Source organism: Mesoplodon bidens (assembly GCF_964165515.1).
Source record: "Mesoplodon bidens genome assembly, chromosome: 2".
NCBI classification, from domain to species: domain Eukaryota; kingdom Metazoa; phylum Chordata; class Mammalia; order Artiodactyla; family Ziphiidae; genus Mesoplodon; species Mesoplodon bidens.
Window position 1 is genome coordinate 176703268 of NC_138177.1, and position 20687 is coordinate 176723954.

The 20687-nt window shown below is 46.9% G+C and overlaps 1 protein-coding gene across 2 annotated transcripts in view; it reads right to left on the minus strand.

Moving 5' to 3' along the window:
• Nucleotides 1-20687, minus strand: part of PRDM2 (PR/SET domain 2) — a 107406-nt gene that overhangs the window by 25544 nt on the left and 61175 nt on the right. For both annotated transcript variants that reach the window (XM_081256028.1, XM_081256029.1), the window contains 2 exons: nt 19823-19933; nt 10870-15244 (listed from right to left, as the gene is read on the minus strand). In XM_081256028.1, coding sequence (XP_081112154.1) covers nt 10870-15244; nt 19823-19933 — 4486 coding nt within the window. The remainder of the gene's footprint in view (nt 1-10869; nt 15245-19822; nt 19934-20687) is intronic.

Below are 20687 nucleotides of genomic sequence, written 5' to 3' on the forward strand. Positions count from 1 at the left end.
AAGGGAGCGCTATGGTCGGCATATGAACAGCACAGGCCTGGCTGAAATACAGCAAAGGGCCCCGGGGTCACTGGCAGTAGAACCAGGACTTGGGGATGCTCGAGCTCCTCCTCTCTGGGCGGAGGCAAGAGATGATGAAGGAAGGTTCCGGCTGCTGTGATCTGTGTGAACACGAAATCTCATACGTGGCAAAAGTCAGCTCTGAGCAGCAGACGTAACTCAATCAGATTCACACTGAGACTCAAGGGGACGCCTCTCAATAGTAACAGCAGCACATACTAGGACAGGCATATCTGCAGTCTTCACAACCGTCCTTCCTGGTCAGATAGATTGTTATTGTCATTTACAGAAAGGAAAGCCGTGGCTCAGAAAGGTTAAGTAACTTGCCCCACATTACAAAGCTAGTAAGTGGTAAAGCCAGGATTCAAATATTTTATTCAGCAAGTCATTTATTGAGCGGCTACTACGTGGCAGGCACCGTGGGAGATGCTGGAAATGCAGCAGGGAACAAAACGAAGTTCCTGCCCAGGGAGAACTTTCATTCTAGGAGGGGGGACATTTAATAAACCTCCCTAACAAGTCGAGAACAGAACGTACGGATGCGTGGAGTCCCTCCAAGAACAGGAGAGCAGAGTGAGGAGATGCAGAGGCACCAACGTCAGCCCTTCAGATCGGACGGTCGGGACAGACAGGCGCTCAGCGGCTCCGGGGGGAGGGCCAATCAGTGCCTGAAGTCACAGCAAAACCCTGAGGGGCTCCCGGGAGGCCAGGCACCCTCAGGTGCCCCAGGCTCATTCACTTTGCCTGGGCCCAGACGGAGGGCTAAGACCATCCTGGAAGCCTTTGGGAGTGTTTCTAAAATTCTGAAAAGAGCTCTATTCTCCCCAAAGACAGTAACCACCATTCTCTGAAACTAACGTAAACTGAGGTTTGTCATTTCCCATGAAGGAATCTTATTTTTTTCCTCTGGGCCTTTGAACACATGAGCAGTTTCTTCTGCAGCCTCTTCCAGAAGTTCCTCAGCGATCATCACCGTCCATGCTCTGGCTCTTTCCACCGGGCACGGTTACCACACCCTGTCGGTTTCCTCAGCAGGGCCTCCCCGGCGCTATCGCTGTGAGACTCGAGCCCCAGTCACTAGACAGTGGTCACTGATCGTCACCACCACCACCGCCACCACAGTCATCAGCTCCTGAGTCCTCACTGGGAACACACGAGACCTCCTCTAGCCTGACCGCTCACATAACCAGAAACCTGGGGCTCAGCCAGCAGCGTGCCCCACCTCAGTGACAAACGGAACCCAGGGAATTAAAACTCAGCTGGCAGGCTTCCCTGGTGGCGCAGTGGTTGAGAGTCCGCTTGCCAATGCAGGGGACGCGGGTTCGTTCCCCGGTCCGGGAAGATCCCACGTGCTGCGGAGCGGCTGGGCCCATGAGCCACGGCTGCTGGGCCTGCGCGGCCGGAGCCTGTGCTCCGCAACAGGAGAAGCCGCAACAGTGAGAGGCCCGCGTACCGCCAAAAAAGAAAAAACAAAACAAAACAAAACTCAGGTGGCTACGAGTTCAAGGCCAGTGTTTATTCCCAGTATGCTACCCAACCTCTCTACAGCAAAACCCCGTTGTGGGTGATGACATCAGCACTGATCACTTGGGGGACACAGTAACTACGTCAAACCCAAGGGCACGGTGAATTAGGCTGTTTCACATGGCAGCAAAGACCGTGGGTCTGGAGTCAGATGGCAGGGTTTGGGGTCCCTATTTACAGCTGTGGGACATAATGCAGGTGCCGTGGCCTCTCTCAGACTCGGTCAATTTGTCTGTACATGGGGACAACTGCTCTCCCTCAAGTGGTGGGAGAGCTTCCGAAGAGTTAGTGCCCAGCGGGTAGGAACAGCCAGGAGCACCCTCAGCTCCTCCGTGGTGGCCAGCTACATACACCCCAAGGTCCTCTGAACACCCTCGTACACAGGACAGAGTCCATCAGGCCTACAGACCAACACCTTCATGATCCAGACTGATCATTAAAGATGTTTTCTGAATGGCTGACCGACTGAATCACTACAGGAGAATGTGCCTGAATTCACAGGTCCAATAATAGCTTGAAAATAGAAGCCATCTGAAAATGTGCCTAAACTCGAGCTGGGGTTGGCAAGGATTGGACGTGATTATAAAAAGCAAGTGAGAAGAGAATGTTACTGCAAGGAAAATTAAATCCATATGAGTTTTAAATAACTTCATTCCAATAGAGAGTATTAAAATGTTGTATTTTTGGCAAGTATTAAATACTAAAACAAATGCAATTTTAAATTGAAATTCTACTTTAACTTAAAAAATTAAAACTGCCACAATTGTATCCTAAGGCCTAAATCCCCTTCTATTATTAACTTACCTGTGAAACAAATTGTAGGTCTTTTAAAAAATGTTTTCTACTTAAAATCTATATCTAGATTTCATGCTAAGACTCTGCAGTTATCGAAGCAGAACTCCGTATTATGCAGTAGGCTCCTATCTAAACACTGATATGGAAATGTTCTCAGCTTAAATACGTTCTGATTCAGGACATAAACCAATACTTTAAAATCTGCCTGTAGCTTTCTGTCATGACTGAAGTAACACCCCACTGAGTAACTCGGGGAGCGCCTTTCAAGGAATTTTCAAAACTGTCCGTTGTCTGGCTTCCTGCTGTGGATTATAAGCTGGACACGGGAAGGCACACTTAGGCACAAACTTCTTCCATTAAAGGCTTATGTTCTCTGAACCACCCACCTGAATTTCAGCTCGCTTTCTATAAGAGACAGGGGAAAAGGAATCCAGCTGGTCCAAGGGAGGCAGAAAACAGAAGCTCATACAAATCCTATCACCCCGATGGTTCGGCAAGTTTACTCTAATAAGTGTATCCAAGCCCCTTTTAATGGCTCACGACTGAATGTAACTTTTGCAACGGCTAATAATTTAACGCGGCATCACGATGGTTTTTCCAATTCTTATTCTTCATCCAGAAAGTAAATAAAACCTACACGCACCCTCCGGGCTCTAATCCTATACTTCAAAAGTAACAACCTTGGGCAGAAACTTAACCTTCCATTCTGCACACAACGGACTACGTGCTCAGGTGGCAGGGCAGGCCCTGACAGACTTTGGTTTTGGCCCAACAGGTCAAGGTTCTTAAGTCACATCTGAGGATACTCCTGGTGACCAACACTTCCAGAATCAAAGCATATTATCATCATGTGCTTGATTTCTATGAAACCGAGTTTTGTTGACTGATCAGACTGATCTACAAAGCCAGCTGAACCTGAAAGGTCTATGATGGAGGTAGAAGCATGTCCCACGGTTAGAAGAGTGAACTAGATGTGAATGTTCCCAGCCCAGGCAGCTCCATACTAATAATCAACAGTCCTGCTGCACCAGGAAGGAGCCTTACCGAGAAGGGATGATTCTACTTGTTCATCAATGCCGGGAAAGCCCTCACTAGAGAAGATATCAAGGCCTGTATCCTACATCGAGAGGAAATGAAGCTTTCAAAAAAGAAACTACAAAAATGATCGATAGGATGGTACAGCTTGGAGGCCGTTCAAATCCCAGCCTTCCACTCGAGAACTGTGTGACCTCTGAACAAAACTCATCTCCCCCCGGGTCTGTTTCCCCATCTGTAAATGATACCAGCCTCAGGGGGTTGTCGTCAAGTTTGAAAAACGCTTTGTACAGTACCTCGCACACAGAAAGCACCCGATGGCTATGTCAGGTTCACCCCAGAGCTTAACAGATCGTTTCAACACCTCTTGGAGAGGAAGCAGCACGAGGGAGGGCAGTGGGAGAACCGAAGGGCCCGGTGTGGCCTGGGCCGGGTGGAGCGGGGATCCAGGCGGGCCCTTGGCCGGTACCAAACAGGACTCCAGGCATCTGACTGAAGGGATCGGCCAACGAGCAGCTCCACGTTTTCCCTACATCACACCCACTCGAACCTCAAGTTTTGTTCCTCTCAACTTTTTTTTTTTCTTTGATATTTTAGTCTGCAAAGAATTTCAGTGGTAATATGGATGTCATCCTTCCCGCCAATCTGGATCTTTTTCTTTCTTTTAATGCTACAGCAGGGTGACTGTAAATGTCGAGGCACTTGAGGCTCAAATGAGAACACTCAAGTACTTCAGCAATTAAGAGCTACACGCATTCGTTACGATTTATCCCACATTCAATTCTGAAGTTCTTCAGTGTGCAATGAAATTACCTGGGGTGGGCGTGGGGATACTGTAGGTGTCCAAAAAAATGACAGAAATGGCACACCGTTTTCCTTAACCATCGGCCTGGTTTTTGGACTACTTTAAACGTGGCCTTTATATCCGAGTTATACCCTTTTCCTCACCCACGTGTAAAGGATATAAGCCAAGCGATTCAAAGTGAGGCCTGATATCAAATCAAAATCGACGGAAATAAAATATCGAATGCATTTAGATATAATTTTAGAAGAGTCGCTTTAACGTAAGCATTAAAAGTCAGCAGTTATCTAGATATCTGCCCTCAAATATTAAGGTAGAAGCATCTTCTTGACCACCCAGACTTGGGAGAACCGTGACAAAGTGAGAGAGGTTTTGGATATGAAGCGTTTAAAAACGCAAAAAAGGCACCACGCAAATATAAGCTTCACAAAGCCTGGGATTTTGGTCCACGAAGGTAGTAACCTAATTACCCCAGTAGGTGCTCGATAAAGTAATGTGATTTTGTGCAACATTGTGCTAGAAAGTACCTGTAGAATCCAAATTAAACTAGCCAGCCTAGAGACACTGACAGATCTTTCAAACTAGTAGCTGCAGGGACACAAGGCTTTGGTTATCAGCTTTTTAAACGTTTCAAACTGTTTAACTCCACGACGAGTAGAGCAACCAAACTGGGGCAGCTCATTCTTGTCGAGGGAGCTGACCACCTGCTTGGGGACCCCTCAGCTGAGCACGCGGGTGCTGCCACATCCAGGCCCTGCTGTAAGAATGGGTGACACAACAGACCTCACCCTGCTCTTTCAGACCCGAGGAAGTGCCGGCGTCCACAGCCTGGGAAGAAGGCTTCCGGCTAGAAGGAAAACGCGGGACCACCTTGTCCACTCGCCACTTTGGGCAGACCAGGAACTAACAACGTTGAGGCAAAATACCTGCCCGAGGCTAAGCCACCGAGGCAGGGACGGAGGAGGGGCTTGTTAGAGCCCTGGAGGGACAGGTGTCCCTGTTCCCAGAGCAGCGCCCTTTCCAGCTCACAGCGTCCGGCTCCTCGCCGGGTGCTGTACGTGCTCAGCGCTCGGTTTCTAGAACGTTGACACAGCTAACGCTGAAAGCCGCTCCGTACCTCCGCCTCTTCCTCCCATACACCTGCCCACAACCCTTCTGGGGTTTCCTAAGGTAGGAATCCGTAAGCCACGAGTGCGAACATCTCACAGAGGGAGGCTGACCGCACCTTCAGCTTCACCACCGTTCCCTGAGCAGGAAGGACACAGGCGGAGGAAAAAAATGAGGACAAGTGTTCCCATGTAGGACTTTTATGAAACTGCTTGTTTCAGCCATTTTTAATCTTTAAAAACACAAACAAACAAACAAACAGCAATTCCATATCAACCTAATACAAATGTTACAACTTCTTTGTTTCATTCTTCGGGGGATCCATAAATATAAAAACCTCCAGACTAGAGCGAACTGTTCGCAAGCACAGAGGAAACTGACACCCCATACAGGAAATTATTTCACTCTTACCAAAGAAAGTTCTCCACGCGCTTCTTAGCACCACCGTCCAATTGCACGTCTACTCTCTAGGTGGTATGGAAATGATGTGAATTCACAAATATTCAATCAATGCCAAACAGAAACAAGTGGGAAGAGGTCGGCCGTGGGGCTCGACAACTGCACTTTAGAGATGCAGCCTGTGAGCACCCCTCCCACGTGCACCTTCATTTTCCCCCTTAACTGCTCCCAATGATGTACAAAATACAGTCCTTCCACAGCTTTTAGAAAGTTTTTTATTGGTTACAATGATATAAAATGCATCATTTGAATTCCCCCATCAGTAAGTGCTTGCTAGCAACAGCATAAGAAAACTTTCTGTACATCTGACAAGCTCAAATGATTTATGTCATGCTGGAAGGGGAAAAATAGCAAACACCACTCTTAACTTGTCTGTCTATAATTAACCTCTCTCTCTCTCTCTCTCTCTCTCTCTCTCTCTCTCAAGGCTACGTTGGTTAAAATCAACGGACAACCCCTTTTGTATGTCAATTTGTAAATTTTAATGTTTTCATTAGAATAGTCTTTTATATCACTCTCCAACAAGAAACAATAAAATTACTAACAGCAAACTTCAATACAAGAACACTCTCCAGATTAACAACTCAAACAAAATGTAAAATGTAAATCACATATAATACAATTGAAGCGTCCAAAACAATTTAAATAATTTTAAATATTTTATTTTTAAACTGCTACAAATGCTTTATACAGTATTTCAACATAAAGTCCCCATAACAGAAATGTAACAAAATGGGAATGATAGTGAAAGGGTTAAAGTGGCACAAATTCACCAAACAAGTATTAACTACAAATTTTAAGAGGTAGATTACTTTTAAAGTTGAGAACAACAACAACAAAAAAAAACAACACGAATAAAACTTAGCCATTTTCCACCAACTCCGTCATTCATTAGAGGGAAGGCATATAATAATGCATGGAGAAATGATACTTGTATACTCAGAAATAGGCCAATTCGTTGGGTTTTTTAAATCTCTATTAGAGACTGATGCGTAAAACCTGATAAGTGAATTCATTTACACTTAGGTGTAGACATACATCTATACAGGCCTGTGATGTATCCTGGGCACTGATATATTGCTACCGTCTCTGATAATACAACAGTTATAAATTAGTGCCAGATAATAATCTGAGAGGATAATGTCCATTTGGATATATAAACATGACACTGGAAGAGGCATAAAAAAGAGTCCATATCCAATCTGGTTTCCTCTCCATTATGCTGGCAATCGGCTTGTGATAAAAAACAACAAACAAGCAACAACAACAACAACAACAAAAAAACAGGCTGAGAAAGAAGCTAAATGCCTCTGAAAGGCATCAGGAGCTGGTGTGACCAAAACATTATAAAACGAGTGCATCAGAATCCATCATCCCTGAAATCTACAACAAACTACTGATAAAACAGAGAACTTGCTTTGCAAGATTAGGTTCAACTCATTCCCTTCTCTGCTCTGTGCCAAAAGCCAGGGCCACGCTCAGGTCTGAGTTACCAGTCCCGTGACGAGGAGCCAGGTCAGCTAGCCCGTGCTATAGCGCCCTCCTCTGTGCATCTCAATCACCTGTGAGCCCAGCACGTGTGTTGGGCGCCAGCGAAGAAGCGGATGCCTGACTCTAACCAGGGCAACAAGAAGCCCGCTGGCAAATCAGCTGTGTGTTAGGGTTTCTGAGTCAGCTTCAACTGGTCTTGCAAGCTTGGTAGATTTCGTATCCTTTGCCGTAGTGCTTATCCTAAGTTGAGCATGCATTATCTTTACTTAGTCAATTAAGGTTTGTTTTGTTTGGGGGGGCTTGCCTACTGGAAGTTCCTAGAAAATAAGAAAACTGAAGATAAATGACAACATAACACAACCTTATATGAACTGACCACGCTAAAGAAAAGGTGGGAAGACCACGGGACAAATGTTAAGACAGCAACAGGATGACTCAGAAGGTGTGTGGGAACGTGGGTGTCCCACGCAAAAGAGACACGCTGGGAGGGACACAGACAGTCTCCTTGGAGTGATGTGGCGGAGATGGTATGGGAGAAATCAGCACCGTTTTGTTTTTTTAGCCTATTTCCCGGTAAATGGAAAAGCTTGGTCTGGAATTTCGTTCTGCTTCTCCATCACTTATTTACGTGTCCTTAACTGGCTGCAATGGGCACACAGTATTAAACAACAACAACAACGAGAAAAGCTGCTCTAAAAGCAGCACTGAAGAATGTAAAAAATGCCTTGGGATTTACAAAGATCAAAGATGGGTAAGAAGGGAGTAGAAAATGTACCTCTTTCCTTATCTTTCTGTCTTACACTCCGTGGAAATGAGCCCTCAGCACCAGCTCTAAATGCAGTCCCACCGACAAGCCACAGGTGGGCTCCAACCCGACCCGCTGGATTAAGAGCTGTTAACAGGAGAATCTAGTCGGTGGTCTCTGCGGCTTTGTCCTAAGAAAAGGATTTGGAGCACACGCCTTTTTCACGCCCGGATTGGCACAATGGCTTGTGCTACAGGAAATGACCAAACGGCAAATTCTGCTGAGCTCTCGGTGTAGAATGGAAGGCAGGTCGTTCTCTCGGCTGACTGCAAGTGTACACTTGAAAATCCGTGGAGTCCTAAACTGGCATTTGAATGTAACATGTCTGAGTGCTGAGGACTAGCCCTTAGTCACAGTTCTGATGAAACTCACAGGAAAGGGGTGTGCTGCCAGGTCCGGGCTAAGTCCTCGAACATGCAATGGGGCAAGGACAGCGAAATCACTGAAAACCAGAGTGAGAGGGGGAACTTCCAAACCTGTGCTATGAAATCACCCCTGAATAAAATTTACAAATAGAAATAGACCGAAAAGGGAAGAAGACTAGTTAAAACGACTCCTTGCCAGTGTAGTACGACAAACGTGGAAAAGGACGAAGCCTCCACTAAGAGCCCTGGGCTGACACCGATGGACCATCACATACCCAGGCCTGCGCCCAGGATCCCGGCTTTATACCAAATTCACTACAAGGTACTAAGACGACCGCAGCTCTCTGAAGAATCGCCCACTCTTCTGCCCGGATGATCAAAATATGATGCCCCCTGAACGCTCATTTTGCAATTCCCAAAAATACTTCCCAAGTTTATGGTCATGGAAGCTGCTGCTACCATCTACAGTCAGAATGATACCCGTGTCTTCTTAACTGATTGTTCCTTGTTTCCTCTGAGGCCAAATTTCATTCCAGCAATGTTAACTTTTAAACAAAGCAAAACAATTAAAACTAACTGGAGCAAAGAAGAGAGACACAATTTTATTAGGCACTTCAGTCCTTTGCAGTCTTAAGGGTTCTTCAAAAGCCCTGGGTGAACTTTACTCAGAGAGTTTTCCTTTATAGTACGTTAATTTTTTCTTATCAACTTTACCCTTGAACTGTATAAATGAGATCCAGTACAAAATAAGTGATTCTTTCAGATATTATCGGAAACAAAGGAGAGTACACATATACATTCTAAAGCATCAACCACCTGGGAAACGTTTCTTAGTACAGTCCATGAAAATGACGGCATGTTCTGGGTTCTTGAACCTTGAAAAGGACAGTCCAAGAACGTCCTGTTGTTGTGGAACTTCCTGAACACAGACTGAGTACAAGGAGGTACACAGTGAAGCTGCTACAGGCAGGAACTCTGGACAGCTGATAAACAGGTGTTTACTTTCACCAGGACTAACTAAGCTCCAAGACGCCGTAGACACGTTATGTCAGTAAGGTCTACCATCACCGGTTATTTAGTATTTTTATGAAGTAGCTTTAAAAAAACCTGATCCTTTATTCCTCCAGTCAATCATTCCAATCAACCCTTGGCTAATGATTCTTCTCTCCATCTTCAGCCGTGACTTATGGCGCACCAGCACCAAGAACCCTGCCTCATCGAACGTGCAGTGATAACAGCATCTCTGAGCCCTTGTGACCTTTCCAAACGGCAGTCACCTCCCAGTTAACTGTGATTCTGTTTGCTTAAAACACCAAAGAATTTTGAGACACTGGAAGTTATAGCCATGAGCCTAGAGTCCTGCAGCTCACTCTGAAAGGACAGGATTTTAAAATACTGTGCAGAAATCCTAGCTGATGATGAAGAATTTCACCTGAGATGAACCTGTAGGCATTATTCAGGAAACCACAGGAATACCAAGAGTGCGCTCCACTCGCGTTTGAACTAACTCAGCAAGTCTGAGAAGTCGATGGAACAAACGTTAACTCCTGCCCTATGTTTTCACCGGTCGCTAAGAACCGTTCTCAATATAGGAAGAACACAGGATAAACAGTGGGACCACCTCAGAGCTGAGCTAAGATGGGCTCTGGCATCACGCCGGGGAAACAAAGGCACTGCCAAGCGGGGTGACCCGCCCTTCGTCCCCAGCCGCACCTGAAAGAACCACGCTCTGGCCCCTCAGCAGGCACTCTCTCCTCCTCCCGCCCGTGGGAATCTGGCTGTTGACCACCCTATGCCTGAGAACAGGAGCGAGTGGCAGGACACGTGGCATTTTAAAAGGAACAGGGTGCTGTGTTTTGATTTATTTTAACCAAGAGGCAAGTTTTCAAAATTAAAACACAATAAAAGCAAGCATGATTAGTAAAAAGCAGTCTCAGCTGCTAGAACTGCACTTAAGTCACAGAAATATTAAACCAGATTGTAATGTGGTTTTAATGAACTCCGTGATCCATCTTAACGTAAGAAGTAAGCTATGATCAGGAAATAATACCGGTGACACTGGAACACCACCCAAGATATAAAGGAAGTTGGAGAGAATTTCACCTTTTCATAGTAGGGTGCTTTGGGGAGCTTTTCATGGCTTCAAATCCAATTCATAACTGGCCCTATTAACGAAACTGTACCACTTTGTGAGTCCTACGCCTGAAGTAAAAGCTGTATGTATCCGTCTCTACAAGAGCCAAAGCACTGACCCTCCTGCACACCGGCCTACATCTTAAGCAACAGCTATTTCCTTTAAATGCTTATGTCAAAATCGTGCAGGAAAAAGGAAGAGAAGCCATTGGGCAAGGACAGTGTTTTCTTCCAACTGTCCTCCCCCCTCGCTCTGGAGCTCTGAATTCCTCCGGCCCTGGAGCCTCGCTTACCTGAAGTCCTTCAGCTCCTGCTTGCCGCTGCTGTCCTCCCTCCTGTTCTCACTCGGGTCGGCAGCAGCTGCCAGCTGCAGGCTTCGGGTGATTGGCCCCCCACTTCGTTCTCTAGATTTTACACTGAACCTGTCTGTCCGCTTCTTACTGGCCAAGGCCGATTTGCTCTGTAAGACAGCTCTGCTTTTCTGTGCCCTCACGTGCAGGCTCCGAGACGTCTTGCCCGAGAGCTGAGCTGCAGGATTCTTGGCCGCAGCTCTGGGCTTCTTGCTCTCGTTGTGAGTCATTTTGGCCATTCGGATCGGGCTTAAGTTCCTTAAGGAGGAGCTCGGTTTTTTGGACTTAACCGAAGCCGCAAATTTAACATTCTGCTTGGACCTGAAGGATGAGGAGGGCGGTGGTACCTGTGCAGGGCCCGAGCTGCGAGCTCTGGTCTTGCCCAGAGGCGCCTGCATGCTCTGCATTTTGATCTCTGCATCCGCTGTCCGTCTGCGGTGGCTGCTGCTGTTGTTTCTGTCACTACTTGCAGGTGATGGGTGTCCTCCTTTCTTGGATGAATGGGAGGCTTTTCTTTTGGAAGGAGAAAGAGGTTTCTTGGGACAGCTGAAGGCGGCGTGCTTGTTCAGGCTCCCGATGTACGTGAACTCTCTGTTGCAGTACGGGCAGATGTGCGCGGACGGCTCAGGCGCGTTTTTTAGGTCGGCTTTCTGCTTTGCAGATTTGTTTTTTTGAAGGATGGCTTTCTGGACAAGCTGGTTCTTTTTCTTCAACGCATTTAACTTGAGCTTATTCGAGGACATTTTGCTGAGCTCAACACTAAAGTTCAGTCTTTTGGGCTGTCCCATTCGTCGGAAGGCGTTCTTCCCAGAGTTGTCCAAAACCACCACACCGTTTTTGGGCTGCACAGTCTGCTTCAGCGGGACTGGATTTTTCTTCGGGGTATACCTCTTCTTGTCGCTGGCGGAGGCACATGCCAGGATGTGTTTGTGCAGCTCAGGCATGTTGTCCACACCTTTCCCACACTTGGTGCAGCGAATGGCGGTGGTAAACGTCTGTGGGATGTTGTGTGTAGTGAAATTTGTGGCCGTCACACCAATGCCCAGGGGGTTGCGGTGATGGTACTGAAACGGAGGTGGTTTAAAGCTTGGGTAATGTTGATTGAGACCCAACCGAACGTCTGGGTCTTTCGTCTTTATTCCAGAAGCCATTATTTTTATGGTCGTGTAAAGCTCTTCTGAGGAATCGTTCAGCTCTTCTTCTTCTTTAGACGTTTCTAAAGGATCTTCTGGCAAACTCTGCCTATGCTCTACGTGGGCCTTGCTGGGATCCGTGAAGTTCTGGGGCCTCAGGGTGCCGCTTTCAAACTCATGGTGTGTGCACACCTTATCGGGGTGGAGATCTCGCTGGTGCTGCTGCAGATTGCACAAAAACGCAAATTCTTTTTTACAAACCGAACACACAAAGATATTCCCCACTCCATGAAGCAAAAAGCGATGTTCTGACAAATCAGTTTTAGCCTTAAAGAGCTGCACACAAAATTCACATTTGAAGGGCCATTCCTCAGCATGAATGGATAAATGTTTGGTTAGATCTTTAATGGAAAGAAAAGGTGATTCACAGACGTTGCAGACAAAATTTTTGTTGAATGTCTCCTGAACGATATCCCGCGCAGTGGCCGACTGGGATTCTTCCCTCGCTCTCAGACCTTCGTTCTCTAATTCCTCCTGTTTAAAAGATATCATGGGGAGAGAGGCTTCCAGGTTATCCCCCGAGGAAACCACAGACGATACCGCCGAGAGAGGAGGCGGCGAAGGAGAAGACGAGGAGGATGAAGAAGAGAATGAAGGCGAAGAAGAGGAGGAGGAAGATGAAGAGAGCGTCGGAGGCCCCGGTGAAGCAGCAGACGTGAGGGGCTCCACGGAAGGAATGGGAGATGGCGAGGGAGACACCGTCGGGGAAAGAATTGGAAGTGGGGACTGTGCGGTGGCATTCGAGAGTGGGGAGGGACACGGATGAGGGGATGCCCCGGAAGAGGGGGCCGGAAGAGGTACAGTAGGAAGCAGCGGAGGGGGTGGGGTGGCAACGGTTAACACAGGAGGACAGGGCTGGGGGGAAGAGGGATTGGTTGGGGTCAAGAGGGGAGGCAGCTGCCCGGAAGAAAGGGAAGATGTCTGCAGGGCAGGTGACGAAGGAGGAGACTCGCCAGGAGGAGCCGATAAGCTAGAGTCGGGACCAAGGTCAGGGTCCGGCTGAGGATCTAGGGGTTTACAAGGACTGGGGCTCCTGGTCACATCTGGAGCATTTTCTACAGGTAAGTCGACGCCATTGTATTCATTGAGAAGGACCTTCTGTAGCATGCAGGTGGTTGGCTTCTTTTTCTTTACAGCACTGCAGGCTGGCTGCACCAAATGATTTTCTTTGAATTCCTTGCCTTCAGAGTCACTACTAGGCTTTTTATGCACACTGAGATCTAACACAGATTCCCACTGGACCGGAGCCTTGCCTGTACCCTCGGCCTTCTGTTTTACACCACTGGACAAATCCAGTGGCTGTTGGTTGCATACGTTGCTAAAAGTAGAACTAGCTGCCCACTCTTTAGATACTTTATATTCATCAAAGCCTGGAGGACTCCCAGTTTCTCTCTCATCTCTCCCAGACGAACTCCATGCTGGTGAGTTGCTATGACTTTCTAATTTGGGCTTTTTGGAACTCAGAACTGCCTCAGTCCACATGGCTTTCCCATCGCCCGGCTTCCCAAAGTCTCGAAGGGCAGGACTGTGCTGTGGGGAGCTGGGGGGAGAGCTGGTCCGCCTCTTAAACCTGCTCGAGGTCACAGGGAGCATCGACGCAGGCGTGGACACACAGACAGGACCTAATTTAGGTATTTCAGTGGCTGAAATCCCTGCGGGAGGAGTTAGTTTATCCTGGGTCTGAAGAAGTTGTTTGAGCTTTGATGACAAATACACATTTTTCTCTTTGTGGAACGAAACGGCCTCTGTGGTTGATATGCTGAGAGGCAGGCTCAGGGAACACGAAGGTGCTACGGGATCAGACTCGGCCTCGGCTTTAATTCTGGGCAACACAGGGGGACTGGCAGTCCTCCGTCTCTTGGACTCACTGTTTGTGCTGCTGGAAGGCTCTTTAGGAAGATCATCCGTTACAGGGACCTGTGTGGTCTTTATATTTTGAGTTATTTCCACTGTAACTGGGGTGAGCAGACAGTTGATGCCGTACACGTCTGCCGAACCGGATTCCATCTCAATGACATCACAGTTACTGGTGCTGCAGCTGGTCTGAATTTTACCATCAATATAGTAATTCAAATTTTCAGAGATATTGCTAGAAATATCCATGATGTACACGTCGTCTGCCTCCCCTTCCTCCTCTGGCTCGGTGCTGGGTACGTAGACGCTCTGGGCAGGCGGGGCCTGCTCTGCCGGGGGCCGCTGCTCTTCGAGGAGACCCCCTTTCCGCCGCACCCCCTTAGGGATCAGGTGCCGCTCGTGGACCCTGCGCTGATGCCGCCTCATGTTAGTGTGGGTTCCGAAAACCTTTTTACAGTATTGGCACGGATGAAGCTCTTTAACTTCTCCGTTCTCTTCTACAACAGAAGAATTGACTGTGTCTGGGGAAGCCTTCTCTGAATTCAAGGCCAGAGAGTCTTGCCCGAGACTGGGAGGCTGCGCGTCATCCTTCGCAGGGGCGCCGTCCCCGGGCGCCTTGCCATCGGCTGGGGCCTCCGGCGGCCGGAGCGTCAGGCTGGGCTTGCGCTTCAGCCCCGCCTCGTGGCGCCGCTCGTGCCGCCGCCGGTTGATCTGCGTGCCGAACGCCTTCCCGCAGTACTTGCACTTGAAGGCGTGGTTTACCGTGGATATGTGGATGTGCATGTGCCGCTCCAGCCCTTGTTTGGTCGTGAACTTCCTCTCGCAATGCTGACACGGAAACAGAAACGTCTCAAACACGTCACCGTTGGCCTCTTCTTTAGCTTTGGGAATTCTGAGAGCAGGTGCTACGTCCGGAGAGTCTTCAAGAGCGCCCGTCGGAACAGTCTGTGGCTCTTCTAATAAATCCTCCGGCCTCTCGTCACACCGCATCTCCGGCTCTCCCACGGCGCTCTCGCCTGGCACGCCAGCCGCCTCCTCCTCCTCCTCCTCCTCGTCCAGCTCCCCCTCCTCCCCCTCCTCCTCCTCTTCCTCCTCCGCGTCGTTCGCCTCGCTACGCGCCGCGTCCAGCTCTGCGGCCGGTCCCGCCTGGGGGTCCTGGGCAGGGGGCGGGAGGGCGGGCTCCGGAGGCACATCCTGACTAACCGCCTCCTGAAGGACGGCCGTCTGCTCGGGGGCGGAAGCGGAAGGCTTCTCGTCTTCGTCTCTGGGGCCTGGAAAGCACAGGGAGGCAGAAGCACGGAAGTCAGGACACACACCAGCCACTTGTGATCAGTTTCCATTATTCACGTTATTTCCCTTATCCCCTAAATGTGTAAGGGAGGTCGTAACAACACACAGCTCTACTTTCTCGGTTATAAAGCTCTACTGCGTAAAATTCCATTTCATTCATTCAGCAAATGTTTAGAGAGCACCTGCTCTGTACCAGGCAGCTCCGTGGGCAGTGAGGATACAACGTGAACAACAAACGCCTGAAGGAGCTTAGGTCCTTCTGTGCTTTGTCGTCGCATATACATAGAAACACATTTTTGTTTACAGAAACTGTAGTGCTTAAAACTGCGTTGGAGTAGTTGATACTGAAATTCAAGACACTATGGTCATGAATTCCAATTTTTCATGATTCCAAACGGAAACCAGAAAATTGCTAAACATATTACCAGGTTAGATTCTTAGTGGTCTGTCTTGAAAGCAATGATTCTCTCCCTCCTTCCTGACTAAACTATATATTGAGAGCTAGAACATTTTCCAAGATCATGCGATCATAATTTTTCATGTAAAAGGAACTTCGGAGCTCACTTCCTCCAAGGCTGATTAAATTATGGAGGACTCAGAGGAGTACCTCAGAGAAAGAAAAGAGAAACCTGAAGTCACTTCTGAGTCTCTATGCCCAGGAGGAATCCAGCCCAGCCCAACCTGAGGTTAATGGTGCACAGGTGGACTCACTAGCAAGGTGACAGGTGAGCAGAGACCTAAAGAAAATGAGTCATGCGAGTATCTGGGGGACGGAAGCCCTCTGGACAGAGGAAACAGTAAATGCATAAGCTCTGAGTCAAGAGCATGTTAGGTGTGGTCAAGGAATGGCCAGGAAGTCGTAGAGGCCGTAGGGCGAGTGGGGGGGCGGTCCATACGGGGGGAGAAAGGAGAGCAGGAGATGAGATCAGCTCATGCAGAGACTGGTAGGCTGTTGGCCTTTACTCTGAGTAAAACAGGGAGCTACCGGAAAGTTCTAACAGAGAAATATATGATCGACTGAAATACAAGAGAATCACTCCAGCTGCTACGAGGAAGACAGAAAACTGTAGGTGGACAAGGGTGGAGGCAACCCTACTACTATATGCTCCAGGAGAAGAGACGAGTGGCTTGGGGAGGTGGCAGGAAGTGGTCAGACTGTGGATTATTTTGCAGATGAAGCTGACAAGATGTGCGTGTTGACTGACTACGGTGGGTGGTGATGGAGGAGGAAGGGTCAAGGAGGATTCCACAGCAACTACCGTTATCCTGCTCATTAAACTGTATTAGACGGAGAGAAAAGCAAGTCTGGTCTGTGTGCATTTGTGTGTGTTGGGGGGAAACTAGAGTTTACTCTGGATGTGCTGAAGTTTGAGGTACCTTATAAATATCCAAGTAAAGATATTAAGTAGTTATATATGACTCACGGTCCAAAAGAGGCTAAGCCTAGAAATGGCTAAGTCCTCAGACCAGAAATGGCACTTGGAGCACGGGTCTGGACGAGCTCACTTGGAGAGCGAATGCATACAGAAGAGGGGGGATGGCTGTGTCCCCAGATGACTCCAGTACCCAGGGTTCAGAGGAATTGCCAGGGAGGTATCTGGAGAGCCCAGAGAGTGGCAGCCCTTAAACTAAGGAGGGAGTGACCAGCTGTGTCCAGAACAGCTAATGGGCTGGGTAAGATGGGAATGAGAACTGAACATTCCATTTGCTACGGTGGAGGTGTGGTGATGGTGACAGCAACAGTTTTGGTGGAGTAGTGGGGGCAAAGGCCTCAAGGAGCTCAGAAGAGAAGAGAAGGAAGGAGAGACAGGGAGACTATAAGCAACTCTCTCAAGTTTAGCTGTAAAAGAAAGCAGAAAAATGGGGGTAGCGGCTAGAAGGAAACACAGGGACAGCAAGGGCCTCTGAGACAGGAGCTGTTATAGAGCGTTTAATGCTGACGGGGATGGCCCACGATGCTGCTTTCTCTACAGGACCACCTAACTCTCTGCTGAACTACACCCCCTTTTACTGCAGATACCTGAAGAGTTAAGAATGGGTCTGTAGAAGCAGCAGAGCTACTCTGACTTCTCCTGGTTCTATTAACTGGCTCTCCCCCTATGCACTGGACAAGTATTTACTATACACCAGAACTAGGTGAATAAGGCCACCAAGATCCTTATCCTTACAGAGCTCCACTTTAACAGGAGCGAGGCAAGCAGGCAACACTACTACACTGCATTAATGGTCAAGCTCATGGAAGTACATGGTTACCAAGGTACAGGACGGAAGCACACAGGAGGAACATCCAGCGGCTTGGTTAATTGATCAGGGGAGGCTTCTCAGAGAAGGTACTAAGCAGGCAGAACCTGAAGGACAAGGATAGAAGAGGAAAACCAAGCAGGAGCAATCAAAACATGCCGCACACTGTAAATTAGTGTGGACTTAGCTGGAGGCAACGGGGAGCCATTAAGATATTTTAAAGCAGAAGAGTGCCATTTGGGAGATTTGGCTGCAGGGTGTATTAAGGGGTTGGGAAGAGGCAGAAAACCAATACTGATGCAGTGGCATTAGAAGGGAGAGGTTGGCTACCTACACGGAGAGATGGAAACAGAAAGAAGCAGAAGAGGCAGAAAAAAAAAAGCGGTCAGATCATGGAGATACGCTGCCAGAGTCCTGTAAACAAACTTGGTGACTGCCTGGATACAGGGGACAAGGAAGGGTTTTAAAAGCCAACCTTTTCAAACTCTGCACATGCAGCTATTAATATAAGCTCAACGATTCCGTCCTAGTCCTCCTGCTGTTTCCTAGGAAGATCGGTCTTCCTTTTCCCCCATCTACCACTACCATCCACTAGCAATTAAGGTTTCTGCCTCTAAATGGACACCAGCCTTCCTTCCTCCAGACTTATTTCTTAAATTGCATGAGTTTTCCACAAACTGGGAAACCAGTCATTTGATGGTAGTAATGTATTTCAAATTAGGGGCCAACTCCCTTTCCAAATACATTTTCAACAAAGACCCAGCACATTGCTAAAAAAAATCAAGATGAGACAACAGAAATGAAAATAACATCTCTAAGGCTCAAAAATTTCTTTATACAGTTCATTTTTAGCCAAAATCCATGGCTTCTTTGAATGGAAATATTTTTTCTATGATTGGTAAACAATCCCAGATTTAAAACTGCCCAAAGTAATATGAGCCAAAATGTGCACGGCTCTATGAACCAAAGTGTGGCCACACTCGAGGTCTGGTGAGTTTTAAACATAAAGGATGGTTTGGGAAACACAAGGAAGAGTCTGAACTGTCTGCTCAGTATAGAGACTACTTTCTGAGGACCAAACAGAACATGCAGGAGAAGCTGACATCCACAACGTACAGAACCAATCAAATACTGACCAGCTGCACCACAAGCAGGCAAAATATTAAGTATCTTTTTTTCACAGGACCTGATGTTATATCAGGAAAAAATAACTGTCCTGAGTTATTGAATGGGAGAGGGGACTGTTGGATTGTTTTTTAATTCTGCCACTAATAGTAGTAAGGTTCTTTAGTATTTTTGTTATTGTTCAAACAAATGTCTTAGCACACCTGCTATCAGCAGGCAGCACTTTTTCTTATAGGGCTCTGGGAAATCAATCTGTCTATTCTTGCTTCGTTAAGATGCCACAGAAAATTACAGTCCTTTACGAATGTCAAACAGTGCTAATAAAATGATTATAAAAGGCATCCACAATATTTTGTTGGGCTTTTTTTTTTTTTCTGCAAATGTTTTTTGAAAGAGCCACAGCCTGTATTTTGAAATCTGCCTGTTTGGGTCACTACGAACTCTTGAGCAAGCCCGGTCTGTTGCATGAATTTGCCACATAACAAATTAAGACACACACCGCCCCCCTCACTTCTACTGGCAAGAGTCTCGATATGGTGTCTCGACGGCACCAGGCACAGGGCAATCTGCCTTCCCAAGTAACATTCAATCCCCGTCTCTGAGAATTCTTACATCATGGAGGGCCTAGAATATTAATTCTCAAAAGGGGCTCTAAAGAAGAAAATTTTGTGGGGAGAGACATGAAGAGATAAAGTAGGAATTTAAATTCTAAGGAAAAAACCAGAAACTTTTCATTCTATATACTTTTCATTCTGATATATAAAATCAAAGGTGCTTGACATGTTTTAGTGAGTTTTTAATTGAAGTAAAAAACATAAAGAAAAGTATAGCAAGGTGAGATGTCAACAGATGAATACACTGATGTGCTCATCCCAACCCAGCAATGGACTGGTACTGGCACCCCAGAAGCCCCCTCCTGTCCCTGCCAGTAAATACAATCACACAGTATGTTTCATTTTATTTTAACCAGGGAATAACTTCATTTTTAACAAGGAAGGTCTTCAATGATTTTTTGAAGGGGAGGTAAGACGTGTAAGGCTCAACTTGCCACATTAAATTCAGGCGACCTTTTTGCTGTTTAACCCTTTATGGTTCTTGGATGATTCTCAGAAGGGCATTCCAAGGAGATACAAAGTCAAAGTAACTGGTGGCAATGTATACCCGAATCATACAGGTCCAATACCCAAGCTTACCTTCCACAGAATCTCTCATATTTGCAGAGGTGGAATCTGGCTCACTTGTCTTCAGCTGTATGTCTTCAGTTTTGTTTGCTTTGTTTTTATTTTCTTGGGATTTTTTCTTCCCTGAAACACAATATTTATTTATTTGTTTTGTTCGTTCAGCCACTCATTATTATCCTGAATTCTTGGGGACAATTACTAATTCAAACACAGCGAACTGTATTATTTCTAGGCAATTATCACCTCAGATTCCTGAAGAAAGATGATGAATATGAATACTTTTAAGTTATGTCAAAGACAGGAAACCCATAAATCCTACATTTTTGAGAATCTCAAGTAACAGTTCCCCTCCTAGCTGTAACAGCTATCAAATTAATATGTAAAATACTCCAAAAAAGTTAACAACACTGATGTACAGGAAAATTAGATAAGAGCACTAATTTCAAGACCACACAAATAATAGGAACTGGCAGAAGTCTAGATATTTGTAAGAAGCACATTAGAGAAAAATAACATGTTATAACTTGGGCCCTTTTAGTTAAGACATTATCCAGACTTGTCAAAGTAAAACAACAGAAGCAGAGATGTTACTGAATGGCAAGGGATACGCCCATGCACCACAGCTCAAATATCAAATGCAGAGTAATTCTGGATAATTCACTGTCAGCCCGCATGGCACTCTGAGGGTCCCAGGTCCAGCACAATTCAGCATTTCATTAACAACTCGCAGGATGAAGTCAGGAAACACTAACTGCGTTCCAAGTGACAACGCAGTTCAGAAGATAAGATTGAAATGCAACACATATCTGATGAGCTGGAACAATGAACTAAAAAGTCACCGAAATATTCAACATGGAAAAACAATCCTCTGTGCAAG